At 43.3% G+C, this 21,084-nt stretch overlaps 1 protein-coding gene across 1 annotated transcript in view; it reads left to right on the top strand.

The window, feature by feature from the left end:
• PRKCD (protein kinase C delta) overlaps nucleotides 1-21,084 on the top strand; it is a 110,575-nt gene that overhangs the window by 32,728 nt on the left and 56,763 nt on the right. The window contains exons 2-4 of the mRNA XM_085898205.1: nucleotides 3,052-3,182; nucleotides 8,054-8,253; nucleotides 20,915-20,975. Of these exons, the coding sequence (XP_085754331.1) occupies nucleotides 3,071-3,182; nucleotides 8,054-8,253; nucleotides 20,915-20,975 (373 nt within the window). The 5' untranslated portion in view covers nucleotides 3,052-3,070. The remainder of the gene's footprint in view (nucleotides 1-3,051; nucleotides 3,183-8,053; nucleotides 8,254-20,914; nucleotides 20,976-21,084) is intronic.

Raw genomic sequence — 21,084 nt, 5'->3', positions numbered from 1 at the left:
AATCTATTTCGAGAGAGGAGGACGAGGAGGTTTTTGAGTGAGAAGCAGACGTTGACCTATTAAACCAGTCGTTATCGATGATAGGCGAAAGCCCATTCGACAAACGAAAGGACGAAAGGAACCCAGGGTACGTTCCTGAAAAGCGAAGTAAAGTGGAAGATTCTGTGCGAAAGAAATTAGAACTAGTTGCTGGACCAAGCACTGTGGAGAAAACACAAAATACAGCGTCAAAATGTGATGAAAACTGCATGCCAGAGGTGATCAAAAGCCTGAAAGAAAAATACGTTGTTTCGAGCCGTTCAGAGCAAATACGTATACTGACAATATTTGCTCGGAATATGAGCATCAGAGGGATGACGAGTGAATTAAGTTGCTCCCAAAGAATGGCTGTGCAAGCCAAAATTTTAGAGAAAGAAAATGGTATGCTATAGTCTCCAAATCCCAAACAGGGTAAAATATTGCCTGACGAAGTGAAATCCGCTGTAACCGAATTTTACCGAAGTGATGAAGTCAGCCGAATAATGCCGGGAAAAGAGGGCTGTGTGGTGGTCAGGAATGTACATGGAAAAGACAAAATTGAAAAGCACCTGGTACTAAACAATCTCAAGGGACCGTTTCAGAAATTCAAAGAGAAGAACCCTGGCTTGAAAGTTGGATTCATGAAGTTTGCCATGCTCCGTCCCTCGGAGTGTGTCCTGGCCAGTTCAGGTGGTACACACAGTGTATGTGTAGGTACGATACATCAAAATGTGAAACTCATGATGTTTGGTTCCAAAATGCCACAGACAGCCGAACTTCCTCGCTATCATCATGTGATAGCACGCATAGTTTGTAACCCAGCACAACCGGCATGTTATTTCAGAACTTGTGAAGGTTGCCCATCAATTGAAGACTTCAAAACCGAGCTACTGAGTGTTTATGAACTAGAGGATATTGATGAAATTCAGTTTAAACTGTGGACATCACCGACAGATCTGAACTGAGCTCCATGGTCCTGCCTTTGGAAGAATTCATTAATCAATTCTGTGAACGCGCGGTGAAATTAGTGAGACACGACTTCATTGCCAAGGCCCAATCTTAGTTTCTGAAAAATAAGAAAGACGAAATCGGTGAAGGAGAGTTTGTCATTATTGGAGACTTCTCAGAGAACTATTTGTTTGTCGTACAGGATGCGGCCGAAGGATTCCATTGGAACTGCTCTCAAGTGACAATTCATCCCTGGGTTTACTATTTCAAATCGGATGATGTCAAATTAAACCGCGATTCGTTCACGATTATATCAGAATGCAATACTCATGACGTTATCTCAGTCCACCTCTTCCAAAGAATGCTCATTGAACAATTGAAATCTAGCTTTGGAAATGTAAAGAAACTTTACTATTTCTCAGATGGTTGCGCTGGCCAATATAAGAATTGCAAAGCCTTCATAAAACCTATGTCATCACAAATCAGAGTATGGTATTGACGAAGAATGGCATTTTTTTTGCCACAAGTCATGGCAAGGGCCCTTCAGATGGCATGGGAGGTAAAGTCAAACGAGAAGCAACACGTGAGAGCCTGCGTAGACCTTACGACAGTCAAATTATTTCTCCAAAAGATCTTTTCGCCTTTGCTGAAAATGGTTTGAATGAAATGAAGTTCAGTTACGGAATCCAAGAGGCGTATGACGAGGAAGAACGAAATCTGGAAGAAAGGTTAAAAACGGCCAAAACCATAGCTGGAACTCAAAAACTTCATGCTTTCATCCCTATTTCTGAAACTGCTCTTCAAGTATCGAGTCAGCTATTTCAAAATCTACACCAACTTTTAACGGGAAACTCTCAGGTTATATGTCACAGTGCACTATGATGGAAAATGGTGGCTTGCCTGCATCATGGAAGTCTTTCAGGACACTCTTGAAGTGAAAGTGAATTATCTTCATCCAAACTGGCCCGCAAATAGTTTATTTTTTCCTGACATTGAAGATCACTGCATTTTAGACATTTCTGATACACTTCTTTCCATAGAACCAAAAAACTGCTACAGGTAGAACCTACACAATCAGTAATAAAGAATCACAGCTGTCAAATAAAACATTGGTTGGCAAAAAATATTGACTATAATATGCTCGGAAAAACTCTTACTCGTACTAGTATCACTTCCAGTTCCTGCATGTGCATGTGGAAAATTGATGTACAATATACTGATATAGTGTATTGGAAATCTTGTGTTCAAATATTGTGCTCTGTATTGTGGCGTATTGTGTGTCCAGCACCCGAGTCCCCGAAAAATAAAACCATCATCACACTTGAACCCATTGAGATCCCATTTTCATTTATGCTGAGTTGTTGGAGTATATGAAGGGGTGTCTCACACAAAAAAATCGGGACCATCGGTTTGGCTGGGGAGCGGGGGCCCAAGGTCAAAGGGCGTCACAAACTATAACTTTGAATTACTGTTTCGGAGTGATTTTACTTTAAGCGATTCGAAAGATCTCACTTTTACGAGCATTTTGATACCAAGATCAGCCAAATCGGACTACTACAACCTGTGATATGGCCTCTGGAAGATTGTGGGGCAGCAGGGGGCGCCCAAATTTGGGGGGCCCCTAAAATGGGCCCCGATGGGCCCACAGGTCTAAAAGTTGGTATTTTGAGTTTTTTCACGCAAGTGAATAAATGACCAACATATGGGGAGAAAATGAGGTATTACTGTAGGGAGGGTGTGTACACTTGACATGGAATGCCCCAGTGCTCAAACTAAAATAGACAGGCATTGGTTTCAGAACTTGACCTTTTGGTGCAAGCATTGAGCATCGACTGCATTTTGACTTCGACCTAATACGGCATTGTTTCGGTCGATTTTTCTTTTTTAAGCAATAGTGCTTAATGATCGAGGTCGTGGTGAAATGAATGACCAGGCTGGTCGTCATTCATCAGCATTTTCAGACCAATGATTTGATTTCCCAACTTTGCATTATTTTACGTACCTGCCCAAAATGAATTTATCACATTAATCAGATATTTAAAGATGCTATTTGAGTTGATTGTATCCTTTTTTTTTTTACTTTAGGGTGTGACCAACTGGAACGATGTCTCCATTCCTGCGCATCACGCTCTCAAGTTATGACTTGGGATCCGTGTGGATGGAGGAAGGTTGCAAGCCATATTGTGCTGTCACAGTGAAAGACTCCATTGACACAGGTGCTGTTTGGTGCTTTCTGGTGGTGGCAATGTCGATTGAACATCCATTCAAGTAAGGCAGGACTGTCATCCTGATTGTTGAGAGCAGGTATATAACCTGTCCTATTTTAGCGAAGGTGAGGGTTTTCCATCAGATGATTATGTGAATCAAATCTCATCAGTAATGTATGAGATTTTTTTTACCCTCGCCAAAGGAGAGGGTATTGCATTTCGGTCTGTCTGTCTGTCTGTCTGTCTGTCTGTCTGTGGCCACACAGAACTTTCATGTTTTTCTCTGCTACCACTTGTTGGATTGAGACAAAATTTTCACCATTGGTGCAACTGCTCATGGAGAACGTTTTAATGATAATTATGACATCATTGGTCATATAGTGTGGCCAGTCGTATTGGAAAAACATAAAAACGTTGGACTTCTGCATCTCTGAAAGTTTGATTTTTTTATGACCTCATAAGTGCCCTTGTTGTGACGTCATAATTGCATATGTAAAATGCCACGTCCGATCAGTATAAGAATTTGCAGGGTCATCTCAGGATAGAATGGTCCATAGAAAAAAAATTAATTTCATCATCGGTCACGTGGTTTGGCATCCATGTTGTTTGCGAAAAAATAAAAATAAAAAAAAAACAACCTTCAAAAATCTTCTTCCCTGAAGTGGCTGAACAAATTGGGGCGAAACTTTACACGTATGACCGCCTATCCATGAGGCACAAAAGGTTCACACATATATCACATCACATCACAGGTCATATGGTTGGCAGCCATATTGGATTTACCCTAAAACTTATAATAAAAAAAATACACCACTCAAAAGAAGTCTTGGTGAGGGTCTGCAATCTTTGATTGCTCTTTTTCTTGTTAATGTAATCGATGAGTCTCTCAAAATGACACGCTGCATGTGCATCTAAAACGGCACTTGCTGGAGCACATGCCTTCGCCAGGCTGAACAGTTTATGTCTTGTATCCCACTGATAGGCCGGATCTGCATCCGGAACTGAACTAAATTGAATCGGCTTGTTCTTGTCGCCTACCCAACTCATCCACCAAGTTTCGTCATTACTCTTCCACAACTTTTTGAAATATCGTGCTGTATATAATTTTTGTCCCCATCTCTCATTGGTTTAGAATCACTTGGAAGAAAAAAACAACATTCTTGGATTTGGATCTTCACCAAAATCTAATCAATTTGTCCTTGTCACGCACCAAACCTGTCCACCAGGTTTTGTCCGAATCTGTCCATAACCTTTTGAGATATCTTGCTATATATCGTTTTTGGACTTATCACTCAATGATGAAGAATCGTCTGAAGAATTCTCAGATCCAAGTCTGGATTGGGGTCTTCACCAAAATCGAATTGATGCATCCTTGTGGCACACCCAACGTGTCCACCATATTTCTCGAAATCCATCTGCAACATTTTGAGATATCCTGATCACAGACAGACAGATAGACAGACAGACGGGTGAAAACATAACCTCCGTCCACCTTCGGAGGTGGAGGTAGTTATGGATAATTTCAGTGAGTACTGTTGCTGTGCTATAATTGTGACAACCGCAAATTACCTCATTGGGGGAACGTTGGAGCATCTGTCATGATCGAGCACGACAATTATGATATTTTGTAGCAGTGTTTATATAGTATTGTTACGGTTGTGGGGGTAGATGGAGGAATTTCATCGGAAAGTTAGGATTGCACAGAGTTGCTTGGACTGTGGACGTGTAGGAAACATCTCGATGTAAACTAAGTAGGGAAACTGTGAGCTTAAGTGTTAGTTATCACCACACGAGGGTGGTGCTGTGTTAATTACATCGGGATTAAGGCTAATCTCCCCCAGTATGTGATTGCCTCCTTTGACGTTTTCCTACGTTTTTGCATTTACAAGCCAGCAATAAACAGAATTGTGTTTTTATAACAACAACCATGACTACAACAACCATAATAACAATGCCACACATCCAAGCAGGCAAGAAGCCCCGCCTTCCCGGCTTCGTACCAGCAAGTCATGCCCCCAGAGTGGATGATTGATGGGTGTGATGTCAGAGAGTTGGTAAAGGGAAAGGGGGGTTCGAAGAACGGACAGTTGGTGGAGGACACAATCGAGTAAGGGGGTCTCACTGGCTGGCTATGTCTAGACACGATGAAATACAACAACACAATTCTTGTGTCGTTCTGTAAATTTGCCCATGTGACGGAGCAAGACGCAAGCCATTGACTGTTCGGCTGAGCCGTGAAGTGTGTATGTTTTCTGATGAGGGAAGAAGAGCGTGCCTTATCACAGGGCCCCAGAAATCGTCTCGTCATGTGATCAAGGAGGAAGGTGGGTGATCGTTGTGAGCAGACCTTGTATTGGAGAGGAATATTCAGCATATTCGTTCATGAGAAGAAGCCGCATGGCAATTGGTGAGCCCTGGCGTTGAATTCCGCCTCACAAATTACCTCACGTACGTTTCCCACCCAGAGAGCGGTTCGGCACCATTTTTGTGCGCATCTTCCCGCTCAGGACGAAGCGGCTTGACCCTAAAGTTCAATAAAGACCATCTCTGGACAAAGCTAAGTGCCAGAATAAAGGGAGGATTTTCTTTCTTTTATTTTCCCCTTGTCTGTTTGTAGAGACACCTTGACTTTAGGCTTTAATTTACCTCGTGTTTTCTGATTCCACTTTGAATTATTGTCATTGTAAATATTTGACTTATTTTCATTCCACCCTCGTGTTTATTTTAAGTTGTTTATGTTGTCTGTCTGCCGTGGGTTCATGTATAAACCCCTTGTGCTGTGCATCTGTCTGCTCCGTCTTTGCCACCCTTCCCCCTCATGCACGTGCCATAATCTCCGAGCATCATGTGATCGCCTCGAAGGAAAACCACTTGGCGATCCGGCCTGGTCGGTGTTAACCACCTGTCCACCACAATTTGGTCGGGGGAATTAACCTGACCGCCAGGGCTGCTACAGTATACTCACCTCACATTTATCGAGTCTGGTTTTGATGCAGGGCTAAGTAGGATCTAAGTACCAAAAGTTGTGCTTGTGCTTGCATTCCATGAGCAGCATAGAGTATGCCTTCTTTTGCAGGGGATATTGGCTGTCCCATATTTGGCTAGCCTGTTTTCTTTTCCCATTTAGCATTCCCATTTGAGGACATCAACTCATGGTGCTGTATCCCCAAGTTCAAATCCCAGATGTTGTGTTTATTTGTCTCTTGTGTTGTGAAGTCTGTGCAATTCATGTGAAAGTACAATGATGTCTCCTAATGTCCTGTATCACATATATTAACCATACTAGTTGGCCCGTTGGTCCATTGGATCAAATTTTTCATTGTTCTTCACGGCCTTGTAGCACACCCTCCTGCTGTCCTGATTGAGCATTTGCTTACCTTTCACCAAGCCCAGATGTGCTTGGGCCAGGGTAGGGGAAAAAAACCTTCAAAAATCTTCTCTGAAGTGGCTGAACAGATCGAGGTGAAACTTTACATGTATGACCACCTATCCACGAGGAACAAAAGGTTGACACATATTACGTCGTAGGTCACATGGTTTGGCAGCCATATTGAATTTACCCTAAGACCCATAAAAATATTCTTCTCCAGAACTGCCGGACAGATTGAGGGGAAACTTCACGTATAAGTTCCTCAAGTCATGGGTGTACAAGTTTGTTGAGGAATAATTGATAGGTCACATGATTTGGCTGCCATATTGAATTGAAGAAAAATTTTAAATAATGTTTTCTCTGCAACTGCTTAATCAATCGACGTGAAACTTCACAATTATGATCAGTTGTGATTGGGAATACATGTTTTCAATCTCAACTTGATCAGACACATGGTCTGGCAGCCAGAATTATTTAATTTTTTATCTGGATTCTTTTTTTTGTTTTTTGCATTTTTATTTTATTTTAATTTGTCTCACTTGGCTATGCTTGGATTGGTTTGAGGGTAGAGGAGTCGCAGCTGAAATGTGAATCCTATCCAGGTACCTCCTGATGACTTCATCTTTGCTTTTTGCTTGTTCGGGTTCCTTCTGATTACTCCAATGCAGGACTGTACCGAGTTGGTCTTCCATTTGATTTGATTTGAATTGAATTTATTTGAATCCCATTCTAAATTCAAATGAATAATAAAAACGTCATTGGACACCTGACCCTGACCCATCAAAGTGGGACATCTTGGTACCCGGTCATCACTTCCAGCAGTTATAAAGTGACAGTTCTAATTGTGTCTCTTATTAATTACTTAACACACCAGTACACAAAACTACACAAACGCCAGACAAAATACACCACACTAAATAAGTTCTGGTGAGGGTCTGCAATCTCTGATTGCTCTTTTTCATGTTTTGTAATTGCAATGCCATGGAAGGATGTATCAAGCTGCTCTCTACACCTTAACATGGTGTGCATTTAAAACATGGGAATTCTTCTGGGTTCTTTGTAGTTAATTAGCTGAAACAATTGAGGAGATCATGGTGATCATTTTGTTGCATCACACTCCACATCAGAACGCTCCAGGAGAACTCCACAAAAAAAAAGAAACACACACACACACACACACACACACACACACACACACACACACACACACACACACACACACACACACACACACACACACACCTCATCCATTTATAATTGATAAGCTCCTCAATGAGCCTTTAACTCTAACATTAGAAAATATATCTCACCTCAATTCATATTCTTTATCTCTCCCTTTTGCGTTTCTTCTTTTTTATAGCATACCAAGAAAAACAACTGTGGTTATGTGTTCCACCGGCTAATGGTTATAATATGTAAAACCTTTGTGCGAATCATTGAAACCAAAACATTTTTAATTTATTTAATGCATTGTCCTTGTAACTGATTGTCTCATGCTGGTATTTTGCAGAACGTGGCAAGACGCTGGTGCAAAAGCGCCCTACAATGTATCCGTCATGGAACAACAGTTATGATGCACACATCTATGACGGACGTGTCATGCATTTTGCACTGATGCTGGGGCAGGACAAACCACTTTCTGACTCGACAATGGGAATTTCCTCGCTTGCTGAGAAGTGCAAAAAGGGAAATGGCCGCACTGAATTCTGGGTGAGGGTATCGCAGCTTTGTTAAGAAATAATGATTTTTCATTGTTTGGTGTTGGGGTGTGGCAGGGGAGTGCAGAGGAGTGGAGTGTGTTACTCATCTCATTATCTTAGACTCATTGTCATATTTATTCATCTCCTGCTAAGGAAGGGGGCGACATGATTGACGATCTGTCAATTGATCTTTTCAAAATCAGTATCGATGAATGGAGACTCTTTCTTCTATAAACCCTTCAAGATTCATGTAGGATATCCAATACCAGCCTTAGATCCTGTTTAAAAAGCACACACCAGATTTTTAACAGTGATTTATTAATGCCAGGTCTGAGACCTATGGTATTCAATACGAGTCTGCATCAGGTAACATTGAGTCCAACTGTAGAGAACTCACTCATGTTACATCACCAATGTTTAGGACTGCTTCTGGGTGTGTGTACATCTGTATTGTTGTTCCATGGATGCCCCTCACATCAATCTCTGTGCTGCAACCGCAGTGGCTATGGACCAAGCACGCTGACGTCATTTGCCTCGAAGATGGCCGGCTTAAGGCCGAATTTGACACAGAACACCCAAGCTTGTCTAAACGTGCTCTATCTCTCGAATTATCCAAATGTAATTCCCCTCTAGGGGTTATCAATCGTACCAAACTGGTTTGTGTAGAATGGTGGCAGCACTTAGGGAAATAAGTAAACACTATTTTGCACAAGATAACAGAAATGGAAATCCCAAATGGAGGTGCACAAAAAATAATCGCAATACTTAAACGGCTGGGAAAGAAGTAAAACCCCTTCAGAGTGAACACACACACACACACACACACACACACACACACACACACACACACACACACACACACACACACAACAAGGGGAAACTTCACAAATTAGCCATTGAATCATGATACTTCGAGAAGGTGGATAATGGAACGGGAGGGCTCCGTTCCACCTTCTGAAACCTGAATTATGAACATTTTATCAGAGTACCAGTCCTACAGGTGATCTTGTTCCAAGCATGCAACGCGTTCTTCTGACGCATGCCTTTATTTGGGCGGTGTATAGGTAACTGACAGCTCTGTATAGACAACAACAAAAAAACCCAGGTTACATGCATGAAGCAAAAACATATACCGACTGCTTATCATTCAAAACACCTCACTGCCCTGGAGAATGTGGGGACAGGAATGCTGTACTGTAAATGATGGAGACTTGTAATACCCTCCCCTACCTGGAAGCGGCACTACACGATACACATTTACATAGAGAATTTTCAACCGCGACACCCCTTCCCCACCCCCCCCCTTAATCCCCCTCTCCATCACAAGACCACCGGCAAAGTTAAAAAAAACACCCATGCATTAATTGGGGTCATGCTGATCCTATGTAACAAATCTGGATATAATTGGCCCAGAACTGTAGGAAGAGTAGTGTGACAAACACACAAACAAACACTGGTCCTTGAGTTGTAGTAAGGATAACAATCAACGACACTCACCAAGAACCACACACTCAAAACTGGGTGAGATTGAAATGAGCTGAAAGGCAGAAAAAAATGTCCTGGGTTGTCACAGGAACAGCAGCTTGCACTCCATCATGCGGATGCAATGACTGACTAATTATTGTAACTACTGCACATTAAAAACCGTATATTAAGAGTTTAATAACTAATATTTTACTGGGGAGGGGTAAAATGACTTTCAGGCCACCCTGTACTCTCAGGAGCTGTTTCATCCACTACCCAATGGGATTTCTCAGTCCAAAAGATCCCAGGCATCATTACATATTTATCTCAGTCACCGCAGGTGGACAGAGGTTATGTTTTTCACCCTGTCCGTCTGTCTGTCCTTTTATTTGTTTGTCTGTGAACAGGATATTTCAAAAAGTTATGGATTGATTCGGATGAAACTTGGTGGACAGGTTGGGTGTGCGACAAGGAGAAATTTATTCGATTTTGATAAAGATCTGGAAACGGATCTGGTTACGACAATTAAAAAAAAATCCTTTCGGTGGTTTTTTAACCATTGAGAGATAGGGCCAAAAATGGTGTACAACATAATATCTCAAAAAGTTATGGACTGATTTTGACAAACTTGGTGGATAATTTGGTAGGGAACAAGATCAAGCCGATTAGATTTTGGTTCAGGTCTGGCTGCAGCCCCGGCCTATCAGTTTGAAACAAAATGTAAACTCTTCAGCCCGGCGGAGGTATGCGCTCTACCGAGTGCCATTCTAGTTCCAACATGCAAACATTTGTTTCCAACAATGTGCTGGGGGTGAGGAGCAAATCGAGGAATTTTATTCCCATCAACTTTCACCATTTGAACCCTGGCGGCCATTTTACCAGCCACTGTTGAAACCTCCAAATACCTGAGCGACCAGTTTATCAGCCACGATTCAAACCTCCAAATACCTGAGCGACCAGTTTATCAGCCACTATTCAAACCTCCAAATACCTGAGCGACCAGTTTATCAGCCACTACTCAAACCTACAAATACCTGAGCAACCAGTTTATCAGCCACGATTCAAACCTCCAAATACCTGAGCGACCAGTTTATCAGCCACTATTCAAACCTACAAATACCTGAGCGACCAGCTTATCAGCCACTATTCAAACCTACAAATACCTGAGCGACCAGTTTATCAGCCACGATTCAAACCTCCAAATACCTGAGCGACCAGTTTATCAGCCACGATTCAAACCTCCAAATACCTGAGCGACCAGTTTATCAGCCACGATTCAAACCTCCAAATACCTGAGCGACCAGTTTATCAGCCACGATTCAAACCTACAAATACCTGAGCGACCAGTTTATCAGCCACGATTCAAACCTACAAATACCTGAGCGACCAGTTTATCAGCCACTATTCAAACCTCCAAATACCTGAGCGACCAGTTTATCAGCCACGATTCAAACCTCCAAATACCTGAGCGACCAGTTTATCAGCCACTATTCAAACCTCCAAATACCTGAGCGACCAGTTTATCAGCCACGATTCAAACCTCCAAATACCTGAGCGACCAGTTTATCAGCCACTATTCAAACCTACAAATACCTGAGCGACCAGTTTATCAGCCACTATTCAAACCTACAAATACCTGAGCGACCAGTTTATCAGCCACGATTCAAACCTCCAAATACCTGAGCGACCAGTTTATCAGCCACTATTCAAACCTCCAAATACCTGAGCGACCAGTTTATCAGCCACGATTCAAACCTCCAAATACCTGAGCGACCAGTTTATCAGCCACGATTCAAACCTCCAAATACCTGAGCGACCAGTTTATCAGCCACTATTCAAACCTCCAAATACCTGAGCGACCAGTTTATCAGCCACGATTCAAACCTCCAAATACCTGAGCGACCAGTTTATCAGCCACGATTCAAACCTCCAAATACCTGAGCGACCAGTTTATCAGCCACGATTCAAACCTCCAAATACCTGAGCGACCAGTTTATCAGCCACGATTCAAACCTCCAAATACCTGAGCGACCAGTTTATCAGCCACGATTCAAACCTACAAATACCTGAGCGACCAGTTTATCAGCCACGATTCAAACCTACAAATACCTGAGCGACCAGTTTATCAGCCACGATTCAAACCTACAAATACCTGAGCGACCAGTTTATCAGCCACGATTCAAACCTACAAATACCTGAGCGACCAGTTTATCAGCCACGATTCAAACCTACAAATACCTGAGCGACCAGTTTATCAGCCACGATTCAAACCTACAAATACCTGAGCGACCAGTTTATCAGCCACGATTCAAACCTCCAAATACCTGAGCGACCAGTTTATCAGCCACGATTCAAACCTCCAAATACCTGAGCGACCAGTTTATCAGCCACTATTCAAACCTCCAAATACCTGAGCGACCAGTTTATCAGCCACGATTCAAACCTACAAATACCTGAGCGACCAGTTTATCAGCCACGATTCAAACCTCCAAATACCTGAGCGACCAGTTTATCAGCCACTACTCAAACCTACAAATACCTGAGCAACCAGTTTATCAGCCACTACTCAAACCTACAAATACCTGAGCAACCAGTTTATCAGCCACGATTCAAACCTCCAAATACCTGAGCGACCAGTTTATCAGCCACTATTCAAACCTACAAATACCTGAGCGACCAGTTTATCAGCCACTATTCAAACCTACAAATACCTGAGCGACCAGTTTATCAGCCACGATTCAAACCTACAAATACCTGAGCGACCAGTTTATCAGCCACTATTCAAACCTCCAAATACCTGAGCGACCAGTTTATCAGCCACGATTCAAACCTCCAAATACCTGAGCGACCAGTTTATCAGCCACTATTCAAACCTACAAATACCTGAGCAACCAGTTTATCAGCCACTATTCAAACCTCCAAATACCTGAGCGACCAGTTTATCAGCCACGATTCAAACCTCCAAATACCTGAGCGACCAGTTTATCAGCCACGATTCAAACCTCCAAATACCTGAGCGACCAGTTTATCAGCCACTATTCAAACCTACAAATACCTGAGCGACCAGTTTATCAGCCACTATTCAAACCTCCAAATACCTGAGCGACCAGTTTATCAGCCACGATTCAAACCTCCAAATACCTGAGCGACCAGTTTATCAGCCACTATTCAAACCTCCAAATACCTGAGCGACCAGTTTATCAGCCACTATTCAAACCTCCAAATACCTGAGCGACCAGTTTATCAGCCACGATTCAAACCTCCAAATACCTGAGCGACCAGTTTATCAGCCACTATTCAAACCTCCAAATACCTGAGCGACCAGTTTATCAGCCACGATTCAAACCTCCAAATACCTGAGCGACCAGTTTATCAGCCACGATTCAAACCTCCAAATACCTGAGCGACCAGTTTATCAGCCACGATTCAAACCTCCAAATACCTGAGCGACCAGTTTATCAGCCACGATTCAAACCTCCAAATACCTGAGCGACCAGTTTATCAGCCACGATTCAAACCTCCAAATACCTGAGCGACCAGTTTATCAGCCACGATTCAAACCTCCAAATACCTGAGCGACCAGTTTATCAGCCACGATTCAAACCTCCAAATACCTGAGCGACCAGTTTATCAGCCACGATTCAAACCTACAAATACCTGAGCGACCAGTTTATCAGCCACGATTCAAACCTACAAATACCTGAGCGACCAGTTTATCAGCCACTATTCAAACCTCCAAATACCTGAGCGACCAGTTTATCAGCCACGATTCAAACCTCCAAATACCTGAGCGACCAGTTTATCAGCCACTATTCAAACCTCCAAATACCTGAGCGACCAGTTTATCAGCCACTATTCAAACCTCCAAATACCTGAGCGACCAGTTTATCAGCCACGATTCAAACCTCCAAATACCTGAGCGACCAGTTTATCAGCCACGATTCAAACCTCCAAATACCTGAGCGACCAGTTTATCAGCCACGATTCAAACCTCCAAATACCTGAGCGACCAGTTTATCAGCCACGATTCAAACCTCCAAATACCTGAGCGACCAGTTTATCAGCCACGATTCAAACCTCCAAATACCTGAGCGACCAGTTTATCAGCCACTATTCAAACCTACAAATACCTGAGCGACCAGTTTATCAGCCACGATTCAAACCTACAAATACCTGAGCGACCAGTTTATCAGCCACTATTCAAACCTACAAATACCTGAGCGACCAGTTTATCAGCCACGATTCAAACCTCCAAATACCTGAGCGACCAGTTTATCAGCCACGATTCAAACCTCCAAATACCTGAGCGACCAGTTTATCAGCCACTATTCAAACCTCCAAATACCTGAGCGACCAGTTTATCAGCCACTATTCAAACCTCCAAATACCTGAGCGACCAGTTTATCAGCCACGATTCAAACCTCCAAATACCTGAGCGACCAGTTTATCAGCCACTATTCAAACCTCCAAATACCTGAGCGACCAGTTTATCAGCCACTATTCAAACCTCCAAATACCTGAGCGACCAGTTTATCAGCCACGATTCAAACCTCCAAATACCTGAGCGACCAGTTTATCAGCCACGATTCAAACCTCCAAATACCTGAGCGACCAGTTTATCAGCCACGATTCAAACCTCCAAATACCTGAGCGACCAGTTTATCAGCCACGATTCAAACCTCCAAATACCTGAGCGACCAGTTTATCAGCCACGATTCAAACCTCCAAATACCTGAGCGACCAGTTTATCAGCCACGATTCAAACCTCCAAATACCTGAGCGACCAGTTTATCAGCCACGATTCAAACCTCCAAATACCTGAGCGACCAGTTTATCAGCCACGATTCAAACCTCCAAATACCTGAGCGACCAGTTTATCAGCCACGATTCAAACCTCCAAATACCTGAGCGACCAGTTTATCAGCCACGATTCAAACCTCCAAATACCTGAGCGACCAGTTTATCAGCCACGATTCAAACCTCCAAATACCTGAGCGACCAGTTTATCAGCCACGATTCAAACCTACAAATACCTGAGCGACCAGTTTATCAGCCACGATTCAAACCTACAAATACCTGAGCGACCAGTTTATCAGCCACTATTCAAACCTCCAAATACCTGAGCGACCAGTTTATCAGCCACGATTCAAACCTCCAAATACCTGAGCGACCAGTTTATCAGCCACGATTCAAACCTCCAAATACCTGAGCGACCAGTTTATCAGCCACTATTCAAACCTCCAAATACCTGAGCGACCAGTTTATCAGCCACGATTCAAACCTCCAAATACCTGAGCGACCAGTTTATCAGCCACGATTCAAACCTCCAAATACCTGAGCGACCAGTTTATCAGCCACGATTCAAACCTCCAAATACCTGAGCGACCAGTTTATCAGCCACGATTCAAACCTCCAAATACCTGAGCGACCAGTTTATCAGCCACGATTCAAACCTACAAATACCTGAGCGACCAGTTTATCAGCCACGATTCAAACCTACAAATACCTGAGCGACCAGTTTATCAGCCACTATTCAAACCTCCAAATACCTGAGCGACCAGTTTATCAGCCACGATTCAAACCTACAAATACCTGAGCGACCAGTTTATCAGCCACGATTCAAACCTCCAAATACCTGAGCGACCAGTTTATCAGCCACTATTCAAACCTCCAAATACCTGAGCGACCAGTTTATCAGCCACTATTCAAACCTCCAAATACCTGAGCGACCAGTTTATCAGCCACGATTCAAACCTCCAAATACCTGAGCGACCAGTTTATCAGCCACGATTCAAACCTCCAAATACCTGAGCGACCAGTTTATCAGCCACTATTCAAACCTCCAAATACCTGAGCGACCAGTTTATCAGCCACGATTCAAACCTCCAAATACCTGAGCGACCAGTTTATCAGCCACGATTCAAACCTCCAAATACCTGAGCGACCAGTTTATCAGCCACGATTCAAACCTCCAAATACCTGAGCGACCAGTTTATCAGCCACTATTCAAACCTCCAAATACCTGAGCGACCAGTTTATCAGCCACGATTCAAACCTACAAATACCTGAGCGACCAGTTTATCAGCCACGATTCAAACCTCCAAATACCTGAGCGACCAGTTTATCAGCCACTATTCAAACCTCCAAATACCTGAGCGACCAGTTTATCAGCCACGATTCAAACCTCCAAATACCTGAGCGACCAGTTTATCAGCCACGATTCAAACCTCCAAATACCTGAGCGACCAGTTTATCAGCCACTATTCAAACCTCCAAATACCTGAGCGACCAGTTTATCAGCCACTATTCAAACCTCCAAATACCTGAGCGACCAGTTTATCAGCCACGATTCAAACCTCCAAATACCTGAGCGACCAGTTTATCAGCCACGATTCAAACCTCCAAATACCTGAGCGACCAGTTTATCAGCCACGATTCAAACCTCCAAATACCTGAGCGACCAGTTTATCAGCCACGATTCAAACCTACAAATACCTGAGCGACCAGTTTATCAGCCACGATTCAAACCTCCAAATACCTGAGCGACCAGTTTATCAGCCACGATTCAAACCTCCAAATACCTGAGCGACCAGTTTATCAGCCACGATTCAAACCTACAAATACCTGAGCGACCAGTTTATCAGCCACGATTCAAACCTCCAAATACCTGAGCGACCAGTTTATCAGCCACTATTCAAACCTCCAAATACCTGAGCGACCAGTTTATCAGCCACGATTCAAACCTACAAATACCTGAGCGACCAGTTTATCAGCCACGATTCAAACCTACAAATACCTGAGCGACCAGTTTATCAGCCACTATTCAAACCTCCAAATACCTGAGCGACCAGTTTATCAGCCACTATTCAAACCTCCAAATACCTGAGCGACCAGTTTATCAGCCACGATTCAAACCTACAAATACCTGAGCGACCAGTTTATCAGCCACGATTCAAACCTCCAAATACCTGAGCGACCAGTTTATCAGCCACGATTCAAACCTCCAAATACCTGAGCGACCAGTTTATCAGCCACGATTCAAACCTCCAAATACCTGAGCGACCAGTTTATCAGCCACGATTCAAACCTCCAAATACCTGAGCGACCAGTTTATCAGCCACGATTCAAACCTCCAAATACCTGAGCGACCAGTTTATCAGCCACGATTCAAACCTCCAAATACCTGAGCGACCAGTTTATCAGCCACGATTCAAACCTCCAAATACCTGAGCGACCAGTTTATCAGCCACGATTCAAACCTCCAAATACCTGAGCGACCAGTTTATCAGCCACGATTCAAACCTCCAAATACCTGAGCGACCAGTTTATCAGCCACGATTCAAACCTCCAAATACCTGAGCGACCAGTTTATCAGCCACGATTCAAACCTCCAAATACCTGAGCGACCAGTTTATCAGCCACGATTCAAACCTCCAAATACCTGAGCGACCAGTTTATCAGCCACGATTCAAACCTACAAATACCTGAGCGACCAGTTTATCAGCCACGATTCAAACCTACAAATACCTGAGCGACCAGTTTATCAGCCACTATTCAAACCTCCAAATACCTGAGCGACCAGTTTATCAGCCACTATTCAAACCTCCAAATACCTGAGCGACCAGTTTATCAGCCACGATTCAAACCTCCAAATACCTGAGCGACCAGTTTATCAGCCACGATTCAAACCTCCAAATACCTGAGCGACCAGTTTATCAGCCACTATTCAAACCTCCAAATACCTGAGCGACCAGTTTATCAGCCACTATTCAAACCTCCAAATACCTGAGCGACCAGTTTATCAGCCACGATTCAAACCTCCAAATACCTGAGCGACCAGTTTATCAGCCACGATTCAAACCTCCAAATACCTGAGCGACCAGTTTATCAGCCACGATTCAAACCTCCAAATACCTGAGCGACCAGTTTATCAGCCACGATTCAAACCTCCAAATACCTGAGCGACCAGTTTATCAGCCACGATTCAAACCTCCAAATACCTGAGCGACCAGTTTATCAGCCACGATTCAAACCTCCAAATACCTGAGCGACCAGTTTATCAGCCACTATTCAAACCTACAAATACCTGAGCGACCAGTTTATCAGCCACGATTCAAACCTACAAATACCTGAGCGACCAGTTTATCAGCCACGATTCAAACCTCCAAATACCTGAGCGACCAGTTTATCAGCCACGATTCAAACCTACAAATACCTGAGCGACCAGTTTATCAGCCACGATTCAAACCTCCAAATACCTGAGCGACCAGTTTATCAGCCACTATTCAAACCTCCAAATACCTGAGCGACCAGTTTATCAGCCACGATTCAAACCTACAAATACCTGAGCGACCAGTTTATCAGCCACGATTCAAACCTCCAAATACCTGAGCGACCAGTTTATCAGCCACTATTCAAACCTCCAAATACCTGAGCGACCAGTTTATCAGCCACTATTCAAACCTCCAAATACCTGAGCGACCAGTTTATCAGCCACGATTCAAACCTACAAATACCTGAGCGACCAGTTTATCAGCCACGATTCAAACCTCCAAATACCTGAGCGACCAGTTTATCATCCACTATTCAAACCTCCAAATACCTGAGCGACCAGTTTATCAGCCACGATTCAAACCTACAAATACCTGAGCGACCAGTTTATCAGCCACGATTCAAACCTCCAAATACCTGAGCGACCAGTTTATCAGCCACTATTCAAACCTACAAATACCTGAGTGACCAGTTTATCAGCCACTATTCAAACCTACAAATACCTGAGCGACCAGTTTATCAGCCACGATTCAAACCTCCAAATACCTGAGCGACCAGTTTATCAGCCACGATTCAAACCTACAAATACCTGAGCGACCAGTTTATCAGCCACGATTCAAACCTACAAATACCTGAGCGACCAGTTTATCAGCCACGATTCAAACCTCCAAATACCTGAGCGACCAGTTTATCAGCCACGATTCAAACCTACAAATACCTGAGCGACCAGTTTATCAGCCACTATTCAAACCTCCAAATACCTGAGCGACCAGTTTATCAGCCACTATTCAAACCTCCAAATACCTGAGTGACCAGTTTATCAGCCACGATTCAAACCTACAAATACCTGAGCGACCAGTTTATCAGCCACGATTCAAACCTCCAAATACCTGAGCGACCAGTTTATCAGCCACTATTCAAACCTCCAAATACCTGAGCGACCAGTTTATCAGCCACGATTCAAACCTACAAATACCTGAGCGACCAGTTTATCAGCCACGATTCAAACCTCCAAATACCTGAGCGACCAGTTTATCAGCCACGATTCAAACCTACAAATACCTGAGCGACCAGTTTATCAGCCACTATTCAAACCTCCAAATACCTGAGCGACCAGTTTATCAGCCACTATTCAAACCTCCAAATACCTGAGCGACCAGTTTATCAGCCACGATTCAAACCTCCAAATACCTGAGCAGCTGTGTTTTTCTCCAAGGAGCCCAGGGGGTGGGGGGGGGGGGTGAGCCGAAAGTCCAAGGGTTTCAGCAAAATTGCCATTCACATCATAGCAAGTCTGCCTCACTCTTTCTCATTTGTGACCTGGTGTTGTACATGTTTGTACTTTTTTTGTTGTTGTGCTTCTGGGGCACGACCATGACTGCCTGTGTGTGGGGGTTCAGTCTTCTGATTTGTGGCTTGCATTTCAGTGTACCTTGAAGTGATGCAATTTATTTTACACTTTCTAGTTGGTCGTTTTTTTATTTTTTTATTTTTTAATCAAACCAACAGAGCAGCCTCGCACGCGTGCGAGTTTGAATAGTATAGTTAAGATGAAGATGAAGAAGAGTATTTTTTTTTGCTTTTTAATTTTCAACTTGTTATTGGAAATAAGGACATGAACATGATTATTGCGTTCAGGTTTCTTTGCAAAAAGTTTGGGTGTTGTTGTTGTTTCCTTGTCAAAAATAAACCAACGATACCTACAATCCAGATGAAAAGGAAAATTCGACAACAAAATGTGCACCACATATATTTATTCTTAATTGTGGGGCTGCACGTGGTTTGTTACGTTCAAGCCTGCACAGTATGAATTACCTGCGCATGAAATATGGAAACCGATAGCTTTGCCTGCGTGCAATCTCAGCGCAAACTAGCTGGCCAGCCACGCTGCATGACCGGGCCACAATTTTCACCGCATGAGATAAAATGCCTCCCGACAACCTTGCAGCTTGAAGCACTGTTACCTCCACAAAGCCACGTCAGGGTTAATGAAAGCGATGGAAGGGCCCCTTGCCATTGGTTATCATAGCATGTAGATTGAAGGCCTACTTAATGGCAGTCAATTTGAAGAAAAAGACAACATATATTCCTCCTCATTAGTCCCGTACCACTTTCACCGGGGAGGACTATAGGATTGCTCTATGTCCGTCCATCTGTCCCACCTGTCTTTTATTCATACTTCCCCCCCCCCTGTTCCCTTTAACATCTGCAACTGAAACTTGGTGCATGGCTTTATTATGATAGCTTACAGAACAAGTTCGAGTTTCACGGCGTTTCGTCAATTTTTTCACCGAGTTATGTCATTTTTGGACTTGCAAAGTATCACTTTGGTCGGGGACATGCATTGCAAAGCAATTCTTGCTCTCGTTTCTACGAGCAATTCCTCTCTATTTGATCTGGAGCACTCGGGTGTTCTTGACTGCACATTCCATTTCACCCCTGTCTCAATGTTGAGCTCCCCACCCTCTGCCGTCTAGCTCTTCCATGAGCCTCGACTAATGTATTTATAGACTATAAAATAATAGAAGTGGATGATAAATGAATTCTGATTTGCTCGTATGCAAGATTAAATAAAGTCTGACTCGATGAAAACCTTAGCCCGATGTGTCGATATTCACCTCTGTGAAAGGTATAGCGCTGTTTCTGCAGAGAAGTGGTGAACCGATTGTTTACTGCTTCTATTGGTGCATGGGGAAAGGGGGGGGTGGGTGGTGGTCTTGTGTGATTCTTCATGTTTATGAAAGTCTATTGGGATTGAGATGTTCTCTTCAATTTCATGCAGACAACTGCTTGACAAGCAGACTGGTTGTTTGAATCTTCCTTGATGTGATGCTTGAGCTACAGTTAGCAAACACACTAAGAGGTGACATGCTTTAGTTGTTGATAACTCAGATTGAAAACTCCCTCCCTTCTCACCTCCCCACCCCCATCCACAGTTGGACTTGAACCCTCAGGGAAAGATCCACATCCAAGTGAGATATTTTCTCGAGGAAGCTGGTATGTGTAAAACAAGATGCTTGTGGAAATAATCTCACGTAGTTTCCTGTTTTTTCTTCGTGCATGTTTTTGGCCACATTGACTTGTGCATCCCACCTATGCTAATTGA

This window comes from Eptatretus burgeri, chromosome 10 (assembly GCF_056783735.1).
Source record: "Eptatretus burgeri isolate ZD-2024b chromosome 10, Ebu_testis_v1, whole genome shotgun sequence".
NCBI lineage: Eukaryota > Metazoa > Chordata > Myxini > Myxiniformes > Myxinidae > Eptatretus > Eptatretus burgeri.
Note: the sequence above shows the minus strand (reverse complement) of the source record. Positions and strands in the feature narration are given on the sequence as shown.